General features: G+C 44.2%; 2 protein-coding genes across 2 annotated transcripts; one reads left to right on the forward strand and one right to left on the reverse strand.

Annotated features, from left to right (window-relative positions):
* Positions 1–1,618: 1,618 nt before the first annotated feature.
* On the forward strand, positions 1,619–2,310 carry snu13a (SNU13 homolog, small nuclear ribonucleoprotein a (U4/U6.U5)). The gene has a single exon (XM_055940596.1). It carries the CDS (start codon positions 1,619–1,621, stop codon positions 1,946–1,948), a length of 330 nt encoding a protein of 109 aa, XP_055796571.1. The 3' UTR covers positions 1,949–2,310.
* Positions 2,311–2,579: 269 nt separating this feature from the next.
* Positions 2,580–22,170, reverse strand: si:ch211-256e16.3 (kelch-like protein 20). The gene is made up of 12 exons (XM_055884286.1): positions 22,055–22,170; positions 20,358–20,646; positions 18,335–18,469; positions 17,938–18,129; positions 17,369–17,512; positions 6,011–6,197; positions 5,572–5,718; positions 5,231–5,359; positions 4,744–4,920; positions 4,266–4,412; positions 3,873–4,038; positions 2,580–3,542 (listed from the first exon to the last, which is right to left on the reverse strand). The coding sequence occupies exons 2-12, from the start codon at positions 20,625–20,627 to the stop codon at positions 3,371–3,373; spliced, it is 1,866 nt and encodes a 621-aa protein (XP_055740261.1). The 5' UTR covers positions 20,628–20,646; positions 22,055–22,170; the 3' UTR covers positions 2,580–3,370.
* Positions 22,171–22,715: the final 545 nt, after the last annotated feature.

Consider the following 22,715-nt stretch of genomic DNA (forward strand, 5'->3'; position numbering starts at 1 on the left):
GTGGTGACCACAGACCACTTCTCAGTTCCTATGCTTCCTGGCTGATGTTTTGGTCACTTTTGAATGCTGGCGGTGCTCTCACTCTAGTGGTAGCATGAGACGGAGTCTACAACCCACACAAGTGGCTCAGGTAGTGCAGCTCATCCAGGATGGCACATCAATGCGAGCTGTGGCAAGAAGGTTTGCTGTGTCTGTCAGCGTAGTGTCCAGAGCATGGAGGCGCTACCAGGAGACAGGCCAGTACATCAGGAGACGTGGAGGAGGCCGTAGGAGGGCAACAACCCAGCAGCAGGACCGCTACCTCTGCCTTTGAGCAGAAGGAGCACTGCCAGAGCCCTGCAAAATTACCTCCAGCAGGCCACAAATGTGCATGTGTCAGCATATGGTCTCACAAGGGCTCTGAGGATCTCATCTCGGTACCTAATGGCAGTCAGGCTACCTCTGGGGAGCACATGGAGGGCTGTGCGGCCCAACAAAGAAATGCCACCCCACACCATGACTGACCCACCGCCAAACCGGTCATGCTGGAGGATGTTGCAGGCAGCAGAACGTTCTCCATGGCGTCTCCAGACTCTGTCACGTCTGTTACATGTGCTTAGTGTGAACCTGCTTTCATCTGTGAAGAGCACAGGGCGCCAGTGGCGAATTTGCCAATCTTGGTGTTCTCTGGCAAATGCCAAACGTCCTGCACGGTGTTGGGCTGTAAGCACAACCCCCACCTGTGGACGTCGGGCCCTCATACCACCCTCATGGAGTCTGTTTCTGACCGTTTGAGCAGACACATGCACATTTGTGGCCTGCTGGAGGCCATTTTGCAGGGCTCTGGCAGTGCTCCTCCTGCTCAAAGGCAGAGGTAGCGGTCCTGCTGCTGGGTTGTTGCCCTCTTACGGCCTCCTCCACGTCTCCTGATGTACTGGCCTGTCTCCTGGTAGCGCCTCCATGCTCTGGACACTACGCTGACAGACACAGCAAACCTTCTTGCCACAGCTCGCATTGATGTGCCATCCTGGATGAGCTGCACTACCTGAGCCACTTGTGTGGGTTGCAGACTCCGTCTCATGCTACCACTTGAGTGAGAGCACCGCCAGCATTCAAAAGTGACCAAAACATCAGCCAGGAAGCATAGGAACTGAGAAGTGGTCTGTGGTCACCACCTGCAGAATCACTCCTTTATTGGGGGTGTCTTGCTAATTGCCTATAATTTCCACCTTTTGTCTATTCCATTTGCACAACAGCATGTGAAATGTATTGTCAATCAGTGTTGCTTCCGAAGTGGACAGTTTGATTTCACAGAAGTGTGATTGACTTGGAGTTACATTGTGTTGTTTAAGTGTTCCCTTTATTTTTTTGAGCAGTGTATATCTACCTCCATCACTCTAGTATCCCTGCACATGTAAATATGGTATTGGAACTGACTTTTTAAATATTTCCTGTATATAGTATACTTACTTTGTATATTTATCTCGTTCTTTATTTTTTTTTCTAGTAATACATAGATTTTTGCATTGTTGGGTTTTGAGTTTGTAAGAAAGGCATTTCACATTAACTTGCTACTGTCTAGCTCTTAAGGTGTTCGGAGGAAGACCAGCATTTCATCCAGACCAGTAATACAATCGACATGCCTCTGAAAAAGTACCACCTCACAGCTTCAGATTTGTCACTCTCTAACCTCTGCTCTCCATCAGCCACTAAAACACTTAACCGCGGTATTGCTGAGTTCATCGTGATGGCCGCAGCCGCAGAGCCCCTGGAGATCATCCTCCACCTGCCACTGCTCTGCGAGGACAAGAACGTGCCCTATGTGTTTGTGCGCTCCAAGCAGGCCCTGGGACGCGCCTGCGGGGTCTCACGCCCAGTCATTGCCACTTCGGTCACCATCAAGGAGGGCTCGCAGCTCAAGCCCCAGATCCAGTCTACCCAGATGGCCATTGAGAGACTGCTGGTGTGAGCAGAGAGCTCAGGATGGGGGTTGTAGGGTTAATAATGGGACACCACCTGCTTTGGTCATATTCAGATTTTTGTAAATGGAACGGACTATGATTTAATGTTGTCCTGCCAGACTTATGTACAGAAGATTCTATTTTGAAATGTTGGGACAGAATAGGTATATCTGAAGCGTTGGAACAAAAATGGTTTAACTTGTTTTTAACATTACTATGTTGTAAATGTGGCAATTATATAGAGTATATGGGACAAACAAAGCATAGTAGAATCATGGCAATTAAACTTAGCTTTCCGTATGTTGACCTTTTTCCTTCATTTGGTGCAGTTAAAGGTGGACATGTTCATTCCAGTATTTGTAGTGTTTCATTTGGGAAACATTCCTACATTGGTTTTAAATTATGATTTGATTAAATACATTGGGCAAGTCCCTGTAGGTAATAATGTATAATTATTGAAGACCCTGTTCAAGTTTCAGCATTGTAATCAAAGGAACCTATATGGGCAGATGGATGCATGTATGACACTGGAAACGTGGGTAAAATGGGTTTAGATCCTGGAATCTATAGGGGGACAAGATTAGCATGCCACTCTAGGTTGAGATGCACCCAGAATAGTCAGATTCAGTAATAACCATATTGGCATCCATATGCTTTTATTACATTCACATTTCCACTTTTACAGAATTAAAATGACTACTGGAAAGCAACATTTAAGCATACCGATTAGACCATATCACAGGCAGTCAAAAGGCAATTGTGAACAGAACTTCCAAATTTGCATGACAAAACACTTCAAACATGTTTGGCTTTTGTTCACAATGGATTCTTTGGCCAATAAAGAGCATCTTTTATAAACGGGAAAAATAATGATCTTCCAATTGTAATAAAATGGGCCATCCTCAACTAAAGAAACATCAAATAAATACAAAACGTCACAAAAAATACACTACGATGGTTGTTGAGAGAACATCTTGCTGAAACACCCTGACCCCAAACGTTCACTTAACATTAAAAGAGAGAGCGTTCCATGAGTGGGTGACGAGGGTCATCCATCCTAAATGATACCGTTACCATGGACACAGTGACATGGCAACAGAATGGAACCATGCCATTGAGTAAGAGAACAGGCTTTCATGGTGAAATAAAGACCACTTTGTCAGGCTTGCCATTGATGCAGTCAACACAACTGTCCTTCTCCATGAGTTAAGCCTTGAGGCGCAGTCACCTGGCAAGGTCGAGACCGAATAGCAGCCCAACTAAGGTAGTTAGCTGCCCTCTGGCATTCTGGCACAGAGTGACTTCTGTTCAGCACCTGAACAGCCAGGGTCAGATTGACTGTTTGGCAGAGATGCATAGTCAGAGCTCTCCAAAAGGTGGCAGTCTGGAGCAATATAAATGAATGGTACAAGGACCTCTGTCTGGAGTTCTCAGTCCACAGAGAACTCGGTCTCCGAGGCAGTGCCGGGGCGGCTGCCCCCATGGGCGTCCTTCCTCAGCTGCAGAGAGACACAGCTCAGCCAGCTCCGGCTGGTGGGCATCTCCCCCACGATCTCCCAGCTGTCTGTCTCCTCACAGTACCGCTCGATGGTGTCGTGGTACCTGGTGGACAGGTTGTGTAGGCTCTGGTCAAAAGTAGTGCACTACATATGGAGTAAGGTGCCATTTCATCAAAAGTAGGCAGCCCAGATACTTTTCATATTCTCCTTAAAAATATATTTTATAGGCCTTGCACCTGCCAAATCAGGGTCGTATTCAGTAGGCACCAAACGCGAGAAAACCGACTGAAATAGGGAAAGAATACATCAACTTGTTCAATAAGAAACGCTTGCTTTCATTTTCTGTTGAAAACCATTTTGCTCAGGTGTGGTCTAATAAATACAATCAAGCTGAATATGATTAGAAAAGGCTTGACATGGAGCTGTCTTTTACCTGTCCCAGCCCTCCTCTCCACCCAGCACGTAAATCTTGCCGTCCACCACGGCCACACCGGGCCGGTAGCGCCTCTCCCTCATGTGAGCACACATGGTCCACTGGTTACTCTTGGGGTCGTAACACTCCACCTTGTCTGTGTTCTCTGTGGACGCATGCCAGCCACCTAGGAATGGAATACAGGAGAAAATCCTAATGTATTTTTCCACAGACAATGTGGAAATATCCTCTGGCTTCAAACTAGGGCCTTCCTACTTTTTTCCTGATCAGGTCACGTGTTCAGGGAAAAGTCACTATGTATCAAGCATCTTAGAGTAGGTGTGCTGATCTAGGATCAGGTCCCCCATGTCCATTTAATTGTATTCATTGTGATCTAAAAGTCAAAACTGATACCTATGACGTAGATTTTCCCCTTCAGGGTGCAGGCAGCAGAGCCGGAGCGAGCGATCTGCATGGGGGCCACCTCAGTCCATACAGACGTTTTAGGGTTGTACACCTGGGCCAGGTCTGTGCCGTCACCATCCTCTAGAACAGCACCACCTAGGAGCCAGGAGGACACTGATAAGTTACTATCTATTATTAAAGATGACCTGTAGACAATTCAAACTACCGCATAAAGCAATTTGAGAACAATGATAGAAACCAAGCTGAACCTATAGAGTTGCTGTGACTCTCCACAGTAAATACTTTGCCTGCGTTTATACAGTCATCCCATTTCTGATATTTTTGACCAATCACATCAGATCTTTTTCAGAGTTGATCTGATTGGTCAAAAGACCAATTCATGAAAAAAAAAAAATCTGAATTGGGCTGCCTGTGTAAATGCAGCCATAGAGTTCTCTGGAAGTGGGTGAGCAATGATCTCCCCTACCTGTGACATAGAGCAGACCATCCAGTGCCACCACAGCAGGGCTGGTGACGGCCATCTTGACCGACTCCATGAACTGCCAGGTGTTGGTGTGGGGGTTGTAACACTCTACCGAGTCCAGGCGGGAACGGCCCTCCCAGCCCCCCACCGCAAACACATAGCCATCCAGCATCACCAAACCTGGAGGGGAGGGAGGTGGACATATTCATGGAAGATCCGGGCCTGCTCAACTTTAAACAGAGAGGAGTTATCCAATGGAAGTCTATCTTTAATCAGAAGTCTGTCAGCATTCACAAATGATGTACTGTATTGGCTATTGTTTTATTCCATTACAGAAGTCATGGACGGGGACCTAACCTGTTACAAAAAAGTCACAAGTCCCCGGCTGTCCTTTTAACCAGTGTTATGGAATAAAACACATTTTAACGCTGACATGTCAGACAGTGTGTTAAAATGGATAAATAAATGGCTAGAATAGACCGATTTTTACCTAGCTCTGAGCGGGCTACGTTCATGGGGGCCATCTCCAGCCAGGAGTCGAAGCAGGGGTCATAGCGCCACATCTCTCTGCTGGCCGAGCCATCAGGGAACTCCCCTCCAGCCAGGTACAGAGTGGAGCCTGGGAGAGAGAACATGGAAATTGGAATAGATTAGAAAATAATAAAATTCCTCACAAAATGTGTGTATTTTGTGAGAAACTGACATTTCTCTTTTCTTCATCTCGTTCTCAAGCATTAGGTAAAATGTAACAAAGGTCCTATAACAATCTATGACATAGGATCCATCGTATCACTGGGTGTTAATATACAAACTAAACCAAATGGTCCTCACCTGAAACCACCAGCCCGTGTTTACTGACAGCGAAGGGCAGGCAGGCCAGACTCTTCCACTGGCTGGTAAGGGGGTCAAAACTCTCCACGCTACGCAGCACCACCTTATCGTCTTCTCCCCCCACCGTCACAATCACCTCAGCTGTCCCTGTCACAGAGAGAGGCCGAGAGAGGGATGTGACTGGGGAGCCACAGAGACTTGTACCTTCAGAGAGCTGATCATTGTATTAAAGGCAGTTGGTAGAACAATCTTCCAGGCATACCAGGGTTTGCGCTTCAGAAATCTAATTAAAGCGCTAGGTGTGTGGAGGAGTTTGGCAAGTGGGAGGTTAAATGTGTGTGTTCAAGTCCTTGTGTGTGTGTGTGTGTGTGTGTGTGTTAGGGTGACCGGGTGTATTTGGAGTGTGTTTTGTGCATGTATCTATGCATGTGGTACCTACCTGTGGACCTACGTGGGCGTGCTCGGGGGCAGTAGAGCTCTCCTCGTCGGTCCTGTAGCAGCAGGTAGTCCTTGGCCTCAGAGATGAGCCTCTGACAGCGCTGGGACTCACGGACCACCTCCAGAGACTCAATCACATCGTGGATGTAGTACGGGCTGATCAGGGGCAGGCGGATGTGCTCCAAGACCTGCAGGGAGACGTGGGTTAGAATGACGACACACACACTGAAAACAAACACACCCGCACTCACTGCACACAGACATGAGCAGACAGACAGAGGTAGGCATCTCCATCCGACCTCTACAGTTTTATATACACATTAAAACAAGGCCATAGGACCTAAACTTCAATTTTGTTTTTTTAATTTAATGGTTAGGTCCTATTCCGTTTTACCAGAGCGACCTTGATACCTCCAACTTCCACTTAACATGATAGGATTGCTGACCTCTGACCTATCCAAAATGACACCGACTCACATCTGAGAGGCTCTAAATTCTATTGGTGCCAGGCCAGGGTCACACCTTCCAGGGCCCATGGTTACTACAGGACCATACAATGGGGTTCTAACCCCTATAAGAATATTTTGAAGATAAAAACAACACAGAGACAAGACTAATGGTCACTAGCGAATTGTAAATAGGAGTTGGTTTTCAGTTCAACATCTGTGGAATGTCACTCAGAGCTCAGAGCAATGTGGGCTACATATGCCACATTTTCATTGGTCTGTACATTGAGTCGGGAGTAGGATACTGGTTATTTGGCCATTGGCCAAGTTGTACTGCAAGGACTTCTGATTGGTCAACCCCAGGCTAGGGTGGGGGGGGGGGGGGGGTTATAAATGGCATCCTGTTCCCTGTTCGGAGGGGAAAAGCTGAGGACAGGGGAGGTTGAACATCTGACTCCCAGCATAACATCTTGATTTGTCCTCTGAATAAACCTATTTTTCTCCCCCTGATTTGCTTTGGAGTTTGTGTTATTGAAGAATAACAAATTGCTAACACTTGGTGCCGCGTTCCTGATGAATTGGTCTGAACAACAACAAGAACTTATCAACTGTGTGTTTATCCAGAAGAAAGAGGCTGAGCGCAACTCACTTTGGGGAGTCAACTCTTAATCTCCTGATTGATGACAGAATTGCTGGGTGAGTCTAGACCAAAATCATTTTAAACAAACCAAATCAGGTTCAAATAGTGTATGCAATGAGTGATATGTATCTGTGATGTATAAGTGTTCAAGTCCTTTGTTTTATTAGAGTGTAGTCCTTTGTTTACTCTATTAAAAAGGTTGGAGTCCTCTGTTTTTGTGAAACCTTTAGAAGTGAGTTAGTTGAGAAGGACATTTATTTCTGTCATAGTTGAAGTGTACCTATGATGAAAATTACAGGCCTCTCATCTTTTTAAGTGGGAGAACTTGCACAATTTGTGGCTTACTAAATACTTTTTTGCCCCACTGTATGCTATGTACAGGTGCAGTAATCTGTGAGCTGCTCTGACAGCTGGTGCTTAAAGCTAGTGAAGGAGATAAGTGTTTCCAGCTTCAGAGATTTTTGCAGTTCGTTCCAGTCATTGGCAGCAGAGAACTGGAAGGAAAAACGACCAAAGGAGGAATTGGCTTTGGGGGTGACCAGTGAGATATACCTGCTGGAGCGCCAACCAACAAGAGCGTACAGGTCGCAATGGTGGGTAGTGTATGGGGCTTTGGTGACAAAACGGATGGCACTGTGATAGACTGCATCCAGTTTGTTGAGTAGAGTGTTGAAGGCTATTTTATAGATGACATCACCGAAGTCGAGGATCGGTAGGATGGTCAGTTTTACAAGGATATGTTTGACAGCATGAGTGAAGGATGCTTTGTTGCGATATAGGAAGCCGATTCTAGATTTAATTTTGGACTGGAGATGGTTAATGTGAGTCTGGAAGGAGAGTTTACAGTCTAACCAGACACCTAGGTATTTGTAGTTGTCCACGTATTCAAAGTCAGAGCCGTCCAGAGTAGTGATGCTGGACGGGCGAGCAGGGGCGGGCAGTGATCGGTTGAATAGCATGCATTTAGTTTTACTTGCATTTAAGAGCAGTTGGAGGCCTCGGAAGGAGAGTTGTATGGCATTGAAGCTCATCTGGAGGTATGTTAGTACATTGTCCAAAGAGGGGCCAGAAGTATACAGAATAGTGTCGTCTGCGTAGAGGTGTATCAGAGAATCACCAGCAGCAAGAGCAACATCATTGATGTATACAGAGAAGAGAGTCGGCCCGAGGATTGAACCCTGTGGCACCCCCATAGAGACTTCCAGAGGTCCGGACAACAGGCCCTCCGATTTGACACACTGAACTCTATCTGAGAAGTAGTTGGTAAACCAGGCGAGGCAATCATTTGAGAAACCAAGGCTGTCGAGTCTACCAATAAGTATGTGGTGATTGACAGAGTCGAAAGCCTTGTCCAGATCGATGAATACGGCTGCGCAGTAATGTCTCTTATCGATGGCGGTTATGTCGTTTAGGACCTTGAGCGTGGCTGAGGTGCACCCATGACCAGCTCTGAAACCAGATTGCATAGCGGAGAAGGTACGGTGGGATTCGATATGGTCGGTAATCTGTTTGTTAACTTGGCTTTCGAAGACCTTAGAAAGACAGGGTAGGATAGATATAGGTCTGTAGCAGTTTGGGTCTAGAGTGTCACCCCCTTTGAAGAGGGGGATGACCGTGGCAGCTTTCCAATCTTTGGGAATCTCAGACGATACGAAAGAGAGGTTGAACAGGCTAGTAATAGGGGTTGCAACAATTTCGGCAGATAATTTTAGAAAGAGAGGGTCCAGATTGTCTAGCCTGGCTGATTTGTCGGGGTCCAGATTTTACAGCTCTTTCAGAACATCAGCTATCTGGATTTGGGTGAAGGAGAAATGGTGGGGGCTTTGGCGGGTTGCTGTGGAGGGTGCCGGGCAGTTGACCGGGGTAGGGGTAGCCAGGTGGAAAGCATGGCCAGCCGTAGAGAAATGTTTATTGAAATTCTCAATTATAGTGGATTTATCGGTGGTGACAGTGTTTCCTAGCCTCAGAGCAGTGGGCAGCTGGGAGGAGGTGCTCTTATTCTCCATGGACTTTACAGTGTCCCAGAACTTTTGAGTTAGTACTACAGGATGCAAATTTCTGTTTGAAAAAGCTTTCCTACGGCTAGATATCTGCCTGTGTATATTTGTTCCTAACTTCCCTGAAAAGTTGCATATTACGGAGGCTATTCGATGCTAATGCAGAACGCCACAGGATGTTTTTGTGCTGGTCAAGGGCAGACAGGTCTGGAGTGAACCAAGAACTATATCTATTCCTAGTTCTATTTTTTTGGAATGGGGCATGCTTATTTAAGATGGTGAGGAAGGCACTTTTAAAGAATAACCAGGCATCCTCTACTGACAGAATGAGGTCAATGTCCTTCCAGGATACCCCGGCCAAGTCGATTAGAAAGGCCTGCTCGCAGAAGTGTTTTGGGGAGCGTTTGACAGTGATGAGGGGTGGTCGTTTGGTCGCAGACCCATTACGGATGCAGGCAATGATCGCTGAGATCTTGATTGAAAAACAGCAGAGGTGTATTTGGAGGGCGAGTTAGTTAGAATGACATCTATGAGGGTGCCCGTGTTTACGGATTTGGAGTTTGACCTGGTAGGTTCATTGATAATTTGTGTGAGATTGAGTGCATCAAGCTTAGAGTGTAGGATGGCCGGGGTGTTAAGCATGTCCCAGTTTAGGTCACCTAGTAGCACGAGCTCAGAAGATAGATGGGGGGCAATCAATTCACATATGTTATCGAGGGCACAGCTGGGGGCAGAGCAAGCGGCAACAGTGAGAGACTTGTTTCTGGAAAGGTGAATTTTTAGAAGTAGAAGCTCGAATTGTTTGGGTACAGACGTGGATAGTAATACAGAACTCCGCAGGCTGTCTTTGCAGTAGATTGCAACACCGCCCCCTTTAGCAGTTCTATCTTGGCGGAAAATGTTATAGTTTGCGATGGAGATTTCAGGGTTTTGTGGTTTTCCTAAGCCAGGAAACATGCATGAAACCAAGGCTTTTACGGTTACAGAAGTCAACAAATGAGAGCACCTGGGGAGTGGGAGTGGAGCTAGGCACTGCAGGAACTGGATTAACCTCTACATCACCAGAGAAACAGAGGAGAAGTAGGATAAGGGTACGGCTAAATGCTATACGAACTGGCCGTCTAGCACATTCAGAAGAGAGTAAAAGGAGAAGGTTTCTGGGCTCGACAGCATAGATTCAAGGCATAGTGTACAGACAAAGGTAAGGTAGGATGTGAGTACATTGGAGGTAAACTTAGGCGATGAGAGAGATATAGTATGTAGAGACGTTTAAACCAGGTGATGTCATCGCATATGTAGGAGGTGGAACAATATGGTTGGTTAAGGCATATTGAGCAGGGCTAGAGGCTCTACAGTGAAATAAAACAGTAATCACTAACACAAGTTATGGGTAGCCAGGCCCTACAGAAATTATTTGTGTTCTAGAAGAGGTTTGGTTCCTCAAAAGGGGCTATATAAAAACATATACACACACACATATATAAACAAACAAAAAAACGCCCCAAAAAAACGCAAAAAAAGAAACATCCTCTCACTGTCAACTGCATTTATTTTCAGCAAACTTAACATGTGTAAATATTTGTATGAACATAAGATTTAACAACTGAGACAAACTGAACAAGTTCCACAGACATGTAACAGAAATGGAATAATGTGTCCCTGAACAAAGGGGGGGGGGGGGTCAAAATCAAAAGTAATAGTCAGTATCTGGTGTGGCCACCAGCTGCATTAAGTACTGCCGTGCATCTCCTCCTCATGGACTGCTCCAGATTTGCCAGTTCTTGCTGTGAGATGTTACCCCACTCTTCCACCAAGGCACCTGTACGTTCCCGGGCATTTCTGGGGGGAATGGCCCTAGCCCTCACCCTCCGATCCAACAGGTCCCAGACGTGCGCAAATGGGATTGAGCACTGATGGAGGGATTGTGCGTTCCTGGTATAACTTGGGCAGTTGTTACCATCCTGTACCTGTCCCGCAGGTGTGATGTTCGGATGTACCGATCGTGTGCAGGTGTTGTTACACGTGGTCTGCCACTGCAAGGACGATCAGCTGTCCGTCCTATCTCCCTGTAGCGCTGTCTTAGGCGTCTCACAGTACAGACATTGCAATTTATTGCCCTGGCCACATCTGCAATCCTCATGCTTCCTTGCAGCATGCCTAAGGCACGTTCACGCAGATGCCCAGGGTCCCTGCTCCTTTCTTTTGGTGTTTTTCAGAGTCAGTAGAAAGGCCTCTTTAGTGTCCTAAGTTTTCATAACTGTGACCTTAATTGCCTACCGTCTATTAGCTGTTAGTGTCTTAACGACCATTCCACAGGTGCATGTTCATTAATTGTTTATGGTTCATTGAACAAGCATGGGAAACAGTGTTTAAACCCTTTACAATGAAGATCTGTGAAGTTATTTGGATTTTTATGAATTATTTTTGAAAGACAGGGTCCTGAAAAAGGGACGTTTCTTTTTTTGCTGAGTTTATATTATACAACTTTTGACGTTAATGTAATGTCATTGTTAAGTGAGAAAACCACTCTGGAAAAGGGTGGAACAGCTCTTTCGGATGTGAACATGACATTTTAAATTCATTGTCTAGAACCATTTCAAAGTAGAGCAAGAGACACAGATGAAAGTCAGACCTGACCCCCACCCGTGGCCTCTGTTCTCCTAATCTATCCTTACACGGAGTTGTGCAAGGCAGATCAGATTTCAAGCAACTGGTCGGCACTGCCTGTCTGAGTCAACAGATTCTGACAGCAGTGACGAACGATGTCTTAGGCCAACCAGAACACAGGCTGTAAAAGGGAGTAAAGACAAACTTCCAGAGATAGTGATCACACATAAATCAGCATCTCCAAAACAGCTGGATGAATTGTCATCCACAAGACGTGGTTATCAGAGTTATGCAGGTTCCGAGTGAAACCGACAACATTATCCGTTCAGGGGAAGAGAAACCTGGTGTATGTCATTATTGCGGGATTTCTGATCACTGGCAGCGAGGATGTCAGAAAAGAAAACATGATTTTATGAGAAGTGGCCAGGAGAAGCAGTGTCCGTCTAAGGGAAAATGGAAACAAGACAACAGCCCCAACAACACAATAATTGTGCAGAAATGTAAGAAGCTCTCTCCAGCTCAGCAGCAGAGGTTGCTAGATGCTGTGGAGGTAAACTAATAGACTCCCTCTTACGTCCCATCTCAGCTGGTGTACATAGGAAATCGGATGGAAGATATGTGAACATGATGGTTAACAACTTTGCAGTAGATTTTTTAGTAGATACAGGTGCTGAAGTCACTATTGCCCATATCTTATGCAAAACATATATGTCCTCAGTACACGGGAAAGAAGATGGGAGCAACAGGAGTGGAGGGAAAACAGATATGAAACAAACCAAACCATTATCAATTTATTTTGGTCCAATGAAGATTGATGCAGGGGTGAGGATAGGCTCATTTGAACAACCTATTTTAGGCCTTGATGTTATTATGTAACTTGACTCAACATTGAACATTTCTTAAGAAAAGGTGACGTGACAAATTAGACAACCCCAGAAATCTATAGTTCAGAACCATGCTATTTGGACTATGAAGAAAAATGAGTGTGGAACTGTGGATATGGAATCAGTGTGCTTGACAGGTGATGCCCCACCTTGCACAAAACAATATCCCATTAGCAAGGTAGCTATGGCCAGTACTAAAGTAGTGATGAAAGATCTATGGGACATGGGTATAATTGAAAAGACACCATGTAATCCAGCTACTTTGATGCTTCCTCCAGACACCACATTACTTGAACACAACTGTTGTGAGTTGTTTTGGATCAGCTCTCTGATGGGTTTAGAGTTATTTGTTGGAATACTCTGAATTTATCTTATACACAGATGGTTCAAGCATTGTGGAGGGGGGTGTGAGGTAGGCTCGGCAGTTACTACAGTTACTACAATGGACAATGTGATAATACCAGGCATGTTAGATTTGAGAAAAGCAGACATTCTTAGGGCTGAGATCCCATTAACGGGATCGATATGACAACAACCAGTGAAAGTGCAGGGCGCCAAATTCCAACAACAGAAATCTCATAATTAAAATTCCTCAAACATACAAGTATTTCACACCATTTTAAAGATACACTTCTTGTTAATCCCACCACAGTGTCCAATTTCAAATAGGCTTTTCGGCGAAAGCACCACAAACGAATATGTTAGGTCAGAGCCAAGTCACAGAAAAACAGCCATTTATCCAACCAAAGAGAGGAGTCACAAAAATCAGAAATAGAGAAAGAATTAATCACTAACGTTTGATGATCTTCATCAGATGACACTCATAGGACTTCATGTTACACAATACATGTATGTTTTGTTCGATAAAGTTCATATTTATATCAGAAAAATCTCAGTATACATTGGCGCGTTATGTTCAGTAGTTCCAAAACATCCGGTGATTTTGCAGAGAGCCACATCAATTTACAGAAATACTCATCATAAATGTTGATGAAAATACAAGTGTTATACATGGAAGTTTAGATACACTTCTCCTTAAGCAACCGCTGTGTCAGATTTCAAAAAAGCTTTACAGAAAAAGCAAACCATGCAATAATCTGAGTACGGCGCTCAGAGCCCAAACAAGCCAAAAAGATATCCGCCATATTGTGCAGTCAACAGAAGTCCGAAATAACATAAATATTCACTTACCTTTGATGATCTTCATCAGAATGCACTCCCAGGAATCCCAGTTCCACAATAAATGTTTGTTTTGTTCGATAATGTCCATCATTTATGTCCAAATAGCTCCTTTTGTTAGTGTGTTTGGTAAACAAATCCAAACTCACGAAGTGCGTTCTCTAGGAGCAGACGAAGTCAAAAAGTTCTGTTACAGTCCGTAGAAACATGTCAAACGAAGTATAGAATCAATCTTTAGGATGTTTTTAACATACATCTTCAATAATGTTCCAACCGGAGAATTCCTTTGTCTTCAGAATTGCAATGGAACAGAGCTCTCTCTCACGTAAACGAGCGTGGCCAGCTCGTGGCTCTCTGGCAGACCGTCTGACTCATTCCCCTCTCATTCGGGCCCCTTCACAGTAGAAGCATCAAACAAGGTTCTAAAGACTGTTGACATCTAGTGGAAGCCGTAGGAAGTGCAACATGACCAATATCCCACTGTATCTTCAATAGGGAATGAGTTGAAAAACGACCAACCTCAGATTTCCCACTTCCTGGTTGGAATTCTTCTCAGGTTTTTGCCTGCCATATGAGTTCTGTTATACTCACAGACATCATTCAAACAGTTTTAGTAACTTCAGAGTGTTTTCCATCCAAATATACCAATAATATGCATATATTAGCAACTGGGACTGAGTAGCAGGCAGTTTACTCTGGGCACCTCCAAGCTACTCAATACTGCCCCCAGCCATAAGAAGTTAATGAGTGACACAATGCTTAACTATTGCATACAACTCTCTAATGGGGAATAACTCCCGAGGGGGACATGACGTAGTGCCAGGACAGTGGGTGATGGTAAAAAAATATGTGACAGACACATTAGGACCAAATTGGGAAGGTCCTTATCAAGTTTTGCTCATAACAAGGTCAGCAGTAAAAGTCCAGGGACAATCCCGATGGATACATGTCATTCATTGCAAGGTTGTCCAGTTTGATGACAAAGCAGAGCCTGGAGAATAAAGAACTGATTGATCAGCAATTGGGGCCAAATCTCGGGTGAAGAAGCATAGTAAGATGATCAGAACCTGATAAGCTTCTATGTTGTATACCACAGTCGTCATATTAGGGATATCTATGTGAAATGTCCAACATTTTCCTGAAAATCAGGACATGCTTACTTAGGGAAATCTATGTGAAATATCAATTTCTCTTGAAACGAGAAATTATTACTTTAACTTTTTGTTTCCTTCGTTACAGGTTATGAGAATCTACCGTCTGAAGCTGAAGTAATATCCTTCGATTCAAGAACTGTACCTGAAACGATACAAGATCAAGTGCAACCAGTGGAACAGAAGTACAATTCCTCACTACCAGCAGACTGTCAGAACCTCATATTTAATAGTTATCTATGTGGGACTGATACCAGTGTGGAAGAGCTGGTCACTTTTAAAAGGACTTTGTGAATGATCCTTTGACAATAGGACGATTGAATATAATTGTCTTTCAGTGAAAGATGTTTGAAATTATTTTTCTTGTGAGTTCCCTCCTAATACAGGATGTGGGTGGTGTTTCCATTTCTAACACAGAGATGCATCAGCAGGATGAGGGACACTCGGGCATCAATACGTTTCTAGCTCTCTCTCTACATTATGCCACAGTAGTCAAAGTAGTTGTTGGGTTTGTACGTATGCACCATTCACCTCAAGGGCAGGTATTCCTTTAAGGGCTATTCCTTTTAACCAGAGTGAAATGTTGCGTATATGGAGAGATGTTAATTGGTATAAGACGATTATTGGTACTAATTTGGGTGAGAATGTTGAGTATCAACATGCAGGTGTGCCTAGTTCTGCAGTACCTTCTGTCATTTGAGATTACCAATGACACTAATCAGCGACCACCGTACCTACTTATTACACATGCACCTGTTGGGTGGTTATGTTTTAATAGGTCTCTCTCTCAATACCTTCAGTAATATCATCAATAATGGTATGAAAGCTCCTAATGGGACTTACTTTATCTGTGGATCCTATGCCTATTCCTGGTAACCAAAATTGTGGCAAGGGTCGATTACAGAAACGGAGAGATTCTTTGCGATTTCTTTTCCATCTTATGGTATTTCTAAAATAGCACAGGAAATTATTAATATGGCTAACTCTTTGGAAATCCTAGCTAATAGTACAGCTGAGAGTCTTGAGTTAATTACAGCTGAGATGGTTGTCATTTGGACTGTGTCGATGAAAAATCATTTGGACCTTGACTATCTTCTGTCCGCACAAGGGGTTACATGTGCTGTGATTGGTGCTGAACTTACATTCCTGATAATTCTGAGGAAATAACTGACCTAATCCAAAAGATCAGGACTGAGGCACTAAATATCATGATTTACAATCCAGATGATTTCGGCTTAGTCATGTGGTATTTGGTACATGGGGAAGTTCTGGTGGGCATGATACTTCCAATAGTGGGAGTTCTGGTTATTTTTCTTATCCTCATCCAGGTTATTAAGTGTGCTATTGCCCGATGGTTGTCTGCTAAAATCCGATGGTTACGTGATAGGAGATATCATAAGATTCATCAACCGTGTCTTTTGGAGATGGGTGTCAGTGGTGTTCACAAGAATGTGGTGGGGATCATAAGGGTCTTCATCACACCAAGCCTCATGATTGTGGTCAATGTTCCCGTGGTAACTGTCCTCGGTGCTGTAGTGAACCATGCTCTCTCAGATGTGCCATCACACTTGTTAAGAACTCTTTTCTATAACTTTGTGTGAAATCTATTTCTTTTGGCAACGGCAAGTACAATATGCCCTTTGTGTTTTATAGAAATGCAAGATGTTTAATAATGTGAATGATTTTGCTTTACTGCTAATGTTTTTTATTCTGTCTATTTTTTCATGTTTTCTAATGTCGTTTTAAAAATAAATATAGTTAAAATGTCATTTTAGAAAATGGCCTAGGGGGGAATATAAGAATATTTTGAAGATAAATACCCAGCGCAGAGGATGAGAGGACGAGTGTACTAGAGTACTAATGGTCAATAGCAATTGTAAATAGGAGTTGGTTTTCAGTTCAACATCTGTGGAATGTCACTCCTGAACTCAGAGCGACGTGGGCTACTTGTGCCACGTTTTCATTGGTCTGTACATTGAGTCGGGAGCAGGATACTGGTTATTTGGCCATTGGCCAAGTTGTACTGCAAGGACTTCTGATTGGTCAACCCCAGGCTAGGTAGGGGGGTTATAAATGGCATCCTGTCCCCTGTTCGGAGGGGAAAAGCTGAGGACAGGGGAGGTTGAACATCTGACTCCCAGCAAAACATCTTGATTTGTCCTCTCTGAATAAACCTATTTTTCTCCCCCTGATTTGCTTTGTAGTTTGTGTTATTGAAGAATAACAAATTGCTAACACCCCTAACGTTTATGTAACGCTGAGTGACTGACAGCTGGGGTTTCGGATGGACAGATCTACTGGGGATTCCAGAGTTTAAAACCCCACACACCACAGTCAACAGAGAACTGTAGGGAGGGGGCGTAGCACAGAGCTGGACACAATCTGTCGCCTAGATACCGCTCAACATACGGACAATGGAGAACCACTGCATTGACTGTTGTGTTTCCACGCTGACCTTTTCAAAGCTCTGCCTGCGGGTGGCGCTCTTTTCCAGCCACAGCATGGTGGCCTCGAACACAGTCTCCTCCTTGGCTACGTTCAGGTGGTCGCTGGCGATGATCTCCGTCAGCTTGTCTGCACACAGAGACAGGAACTCCTCCTGGGGGGGGGGACAGTGTTAAAAATATTTCTAAATTTAAAGCAAAAATTTGCATTTCTTATTGGAACACGTCCAGATAGTCCCTCCCTGTTTTAGTCTAGTTTCTTCCTTTTGGTGCTTAATGAACACGATCCAGGGCTGGCAAGGGGCCAGCCAGGGGAGCAAAAGACAGTTGACTATGATGTTACTTCCCCTTTCTCACATACACAAAGAATGGGAATGTCTAAACAATGAGACATGAGAAATGTCCTCTCCTTCGTCTGCACTGTTCTGAAGGAACAACACGGGTGAAACCAAATACCTCTCTGGGATCATTGTGTTCAATGCAGCACAGATGAAGGAGAACAGAGGTGAAAAATACATCTGAAACTATTGAGACGCCCCAGGTTTGGACTACACAACCCAGACCTCCCTTCCTATCTCACCTGTTGGCAGACACTGCCGAAGTGCTGGAGGATGTAGTCCATGCTGCGTTTCTCCAGCTCCCTACAGGAGTGGGCCTCAGCGAAGCAGTGGATACCCACACAGTTCATCTCATCCATCTGGCGCTCCATGAAGCGGCAGCAGGCTTCGCGCACTGCCATCACGTCCAAGAGGTTGGCCGCAGCCAGCAGGGCCTGGGGGTCACAGGTCAATGACATTTGATTTCAAGACAGTCAACTCAGGACATTTATTTAGGAAATGAAAAGTGCCATTTACTGTATTTATGACTAGGAATGAAACTGACTTCAACTCTGGGGTAGTACAACTTTAATTTAACAACTGCAATGCTAAACCAGAAGCTGACTACAAAGTGAGACTAAGACAACGGTTCTACCTCACCTGCACATTGGCCTTGGAGATGACCACCTCAGCCGTGTAGGCGTAGCTGACCAGCATGCCAATCATCTGGGACTCCACTCCGTTGATGGCCACCCGCTCCTGTCTGGACTCCATCAGGTCTGTGGAGAACATGGCCTGGGGAGGACAGAGCATTAGGAGGAGAAACAGACTCCTGCCAATGGAAAAGCACCAACAGCAAATGACCACATTTAAGTACTTCAGGTCTGCAGTGAGTGACAATATAAAAGCTGCACGGTCATCAGTAACCTGTATCCATTCAGTAAATGGAATAGTTGAGAAGCAGGGGCACCGTCAGCTTGCTCATCCCCGTTGCACCACTGTAATGCCCTCTGCGTCTACGTAGTATAGCAGTTAGAATAATCATTTGGGGGGGGTGCTTATATTTGTCCTGTTATACACAAGTGTGTAATTTGCATATCCCAACTCCCCCCGAGACACCCGCATGGAGTGGGGTCACGGCCAGGGTCACCATTGTACAGTGCCCCTGGAGCAATTAAGGTTAAGTGCCTCAGGGGCAAGGGCCCTGTGCTCAAGGGCACAGCGACAGATTTTTTTACCTTGTCGGCTCCGGAAGTCCAACGCTCAAAACTCGAGGCCGACCGACTTATATTAGCGCACAGTCTGACTGTCCGGTATGAGTTAATAAGTGTTAGTGTATCATACGCAAAATTGCCACGGGGGATGAGGGACATGTCCCCTCCCCAAATATTCTGAACAGGTTGATTGTAGAATAACAGGAAATTGTAGAATACCAGGACATTTGATTTAAAACGGCAAAATTCTTCCTCATCCTCTTGGCAAAATGTGAATAGCATGAGATGAGCTATAAAACAGCACGTTTCTCTACCCCATGGAAAATGTGTAGAACTGCAAAAAAATTGCTTTAAAACTGCAACATTTTCTCTCAGCCTCATGACAAAATGTGTAGAATAGCATTTATAAAACTGCACTGCATGCATTAGTCCGGCCACGTTCGGACGCACTGAGCCTCCTCCGCTGTCTATACAGACGCACTATATATTCGCACGCCTCCTGCTTCAGTACCAGTAAGTGAAATATTACTAATTTACAGTTTCAATGAAGACTCTCCCCTGACTCTCTCCAACAGGCATTCAGACAGTCCTTAGTTCAAGGTGTGTTTTAGCTCAACCTCCACCTGTAAACTATGAAAACTACTAAACTTGATAGGATATTATCTACTAAGTTGATCATACATTGATTATGTAAATATGAAAGTGCATCATCATTATAATAGTACTCAGGCTTCATCTTTTGTGTATTATTAATATTTTAAATACTTTCATTGGTGACTTATCCTTTCACTTATACGATTTTCAAAGTACCCCTCAAGAGAGGGCATAAATTCATGTCAAACTGTAGAATTGCAGGAACTTTTTTTATATGTAAATATTCACAATTATAATAAAACTCAGTCTTGATCTTTTTTGTCTTCTTAATATTTTCCTTGAAATACCTTAATTCATGATGGTGCTGACTTATCCTTCCACTTGTACTGTTTTCAAAATACCTTTCAAGAGAGGCATAATAAAGTAATGTCAAACTGTGCACAATTGCAGGAAATGCCTTTTAAAATTTCCCCCAAAATTCTGGGGGACGACTCCCAGATCCAACGTCTACTGTTTGTCCCCCCAAATATCTACCCACAATTTAATTTACATATACATTTTAGTCATTTAGTAGACGCTCTTATCCAAAGCGACTTACAGGAGCAATTAGGGTTAAGTGCCTTGCTCAAGGGCACATCGGCACATTTTTCACCTAGTTGGTTCGGTGATTCAAACCAGTGACCTTTCGGTTACTGGCCCAACGCTCTTAACCACTAGGCTACCTGCTGCCCTTGTAGTGTATGGAGAAGTAGTGTATGCATTCTATGTCTGCTCTTGGACAATGTATGTTTTTTGTACTCTTGTCCCAATGATAACTTCAACACTCCCTGTGGGGATTAATAAAGTTGTATTGTACCGTACACCACTGTCCATACCTGGAAGTAGGAGCTAAAGGAAGCCAGTACGATGCGGTGACAGGGGAACTCCTGCCCCCCACAGCACAGTGTCACATCACAGAAGGCATTGTTGAGACGCAGGCTGTTGAGGCCCTCCAGGACCTTGTTGGGGTGCCTGGCCTCCACAAACACATAATCCTCACTGTCCAGCGTGGCCAGGGGAAAGCCAGAGTCCTCAAGGACAGGAGATGGGGGCAGGAAGAAGGTGGCGGATGTGGCTGAGATGTTCACAGCAATGATTTCGGCCATCCTTTCACTTTAGTCAAGCCTGTAGGGGAGGAAGAGGCAGATAGACTGTAGCCTACAGTCTCTTTACACAGCAGACCTGACCCACTTGCTCACAGCTGCACTAGGGTCAGACAGCATTCCTGTGTAGATTAAGAAACCGTGGACCTGGCGCGAGATTTGGCTCAGAAAAGATACCTCAATCCAGGGATGAGTAATGTGTTGTACTACGAATTGTCCCATTATCCCAACTGTTACACTGACGTCATGCTAGTTATAGGTAGTCACATCAACCATTATGGAATGGCATGGTGCATTGAACAACAAAATGGCTGCTATGTCTTCTGCTATCTAGCATGAGGACAAAAATGACACTTTCCAGAAAAACTAGCAGTCGTTCAATCTTCTCAGTTTAACAGTTGGGATAATGGGAAAATTCAGAGTACAACGCATTTCTCACCCCCCAGGTATGCAGAGGCCAAATCAAGCTCCGCACGGCGATGCCATTCGACTCCAAAATGTTGTAATAACGTGAATAACAACTCCATATAGCTCTGCATTGACATGACTAGTTGGCGGTATGTCCTGTATAAACACAAACTCCCTTCCTTGACAACAGCTCTGCAAATTGCAAGTATGAATGCCTTGACTTCTGCAGTAGGAATGCCTTGACTTCTGCAGTAGGAATGCCTTGACTTCTGCAGTAGGAATGCCTTGACTTCTGCAGTAGGAATGCCTTGACTTCTGCAGTAGGAATGCCTTGACTTCTGCAGTAGGAATGCCTTGACTTCTGCAGAGCCGCATCGGAGTAAATGCTGTGTTTGACTGAGCATGCAGAGCCTTTAAAATTGACACAGGAATGCTGTCCAACCCTAGAGCAGCTTTAAGCAAGCCGGTCGAATCTGCTGGCTACAGTCTATTTTCCCCCAGTTTGCCTGTCAAGAATATTTTCAGTCCACTGGGGCACCAGTCTCCTCCCATATACTGACCTCTCCATAGCAAATACAATAATACAAAATAAAAAAGTAGTAAGGTTATTGAGGGAATTCATAGCAGCATCACAAGTGTCTAGTACAATTTCAATACCAGATAATGCCATTCCAGTTCACACAACATAATATTGTAGCAATTACATTTCCCCTTATGGCAATTACACCATTTTCAACCAATGCAATAATTTTGAGGACGCAAACTGATTCCGTCGACTGAAATAGTGCATTGAAACTGAAATTAGAACACTACATATGCAATGAATGTGATTAAAACACTAACAAACTAGTTTGTTATTGCCGAAGATTTCTGGAAAGCGCTCAGACTGACTGACACTGCTGACAACTGCTAAGTTAAATGATGATCGACACTTGCCTCCTATAATTGTTATTTATTGCCCAAAATCTAAGACTGCAGACCATGCACTTCTACCCTAACATCGTGATAATACGTTACATTACCTGATAAACATTGCCGCATCAATAGAACAATCCAAATGTGTCAGGTCTCGACCGAAAAATTGTTATAAGTCGTGACCACCAGACGCCATGTCTTCTTTTCTCTCTGTTTTACTTTCTCAGCAAAGTGAAACAGAGCTCCTTATCGCCCCCTGCTGTTTAGGTCCTCGAAGGTCCTTGCTTGGTTACACCGATAGAGATGTAAGGTTACACCCTAAAAGGTTGATCCATCATGTACCTGTTCAAAGTATAATGTAATAAAACACATTTTGTGTATATCAGTTAGTCACACTGTATTATTTATCTAATTTGAAGCTCCACCTAGGTGTAACTCCACATATTATCACCAACAGCCATAATACCACTCCAGTGACTCATGGTTACATCAGAGACTTTATAAATGTCAGTGGTGATCCTATGCAATGTATGATATGGTCAGATTTCATATAATGACCAAAATCTGTATACTGACACATACAAGACTGGTTGTAGTCACTTACAGTTTAGATAAAAACAACTATTCGGATGGCCTTCCTATAAAGTTTCATACGGAAAACAGTTTAGACTTAAGCGATACTTCATCATCATGATCATGACAAGTTGTCCAGCAGACACAACCCATGTAGATAACTGGCTTGAACTTGTCTTCTCCCTCTCTCTGTGT

The sequence above is a fragment of the Salvelinus fontinalis genome, chromosome 2 (assembly GCF_029448725.1).
Source record: "Salvelinus fontinalis isolate EN_2023a chromosome 2, ASM2944872v1, whole genome shotgun sequence".
Lineage (NCBI taxonomy): Eukaryota > Metazoa > Chordata > Actinopteri > Salmoniformes > Salmonidae > Salvelinus > Salvelinus fontinalis.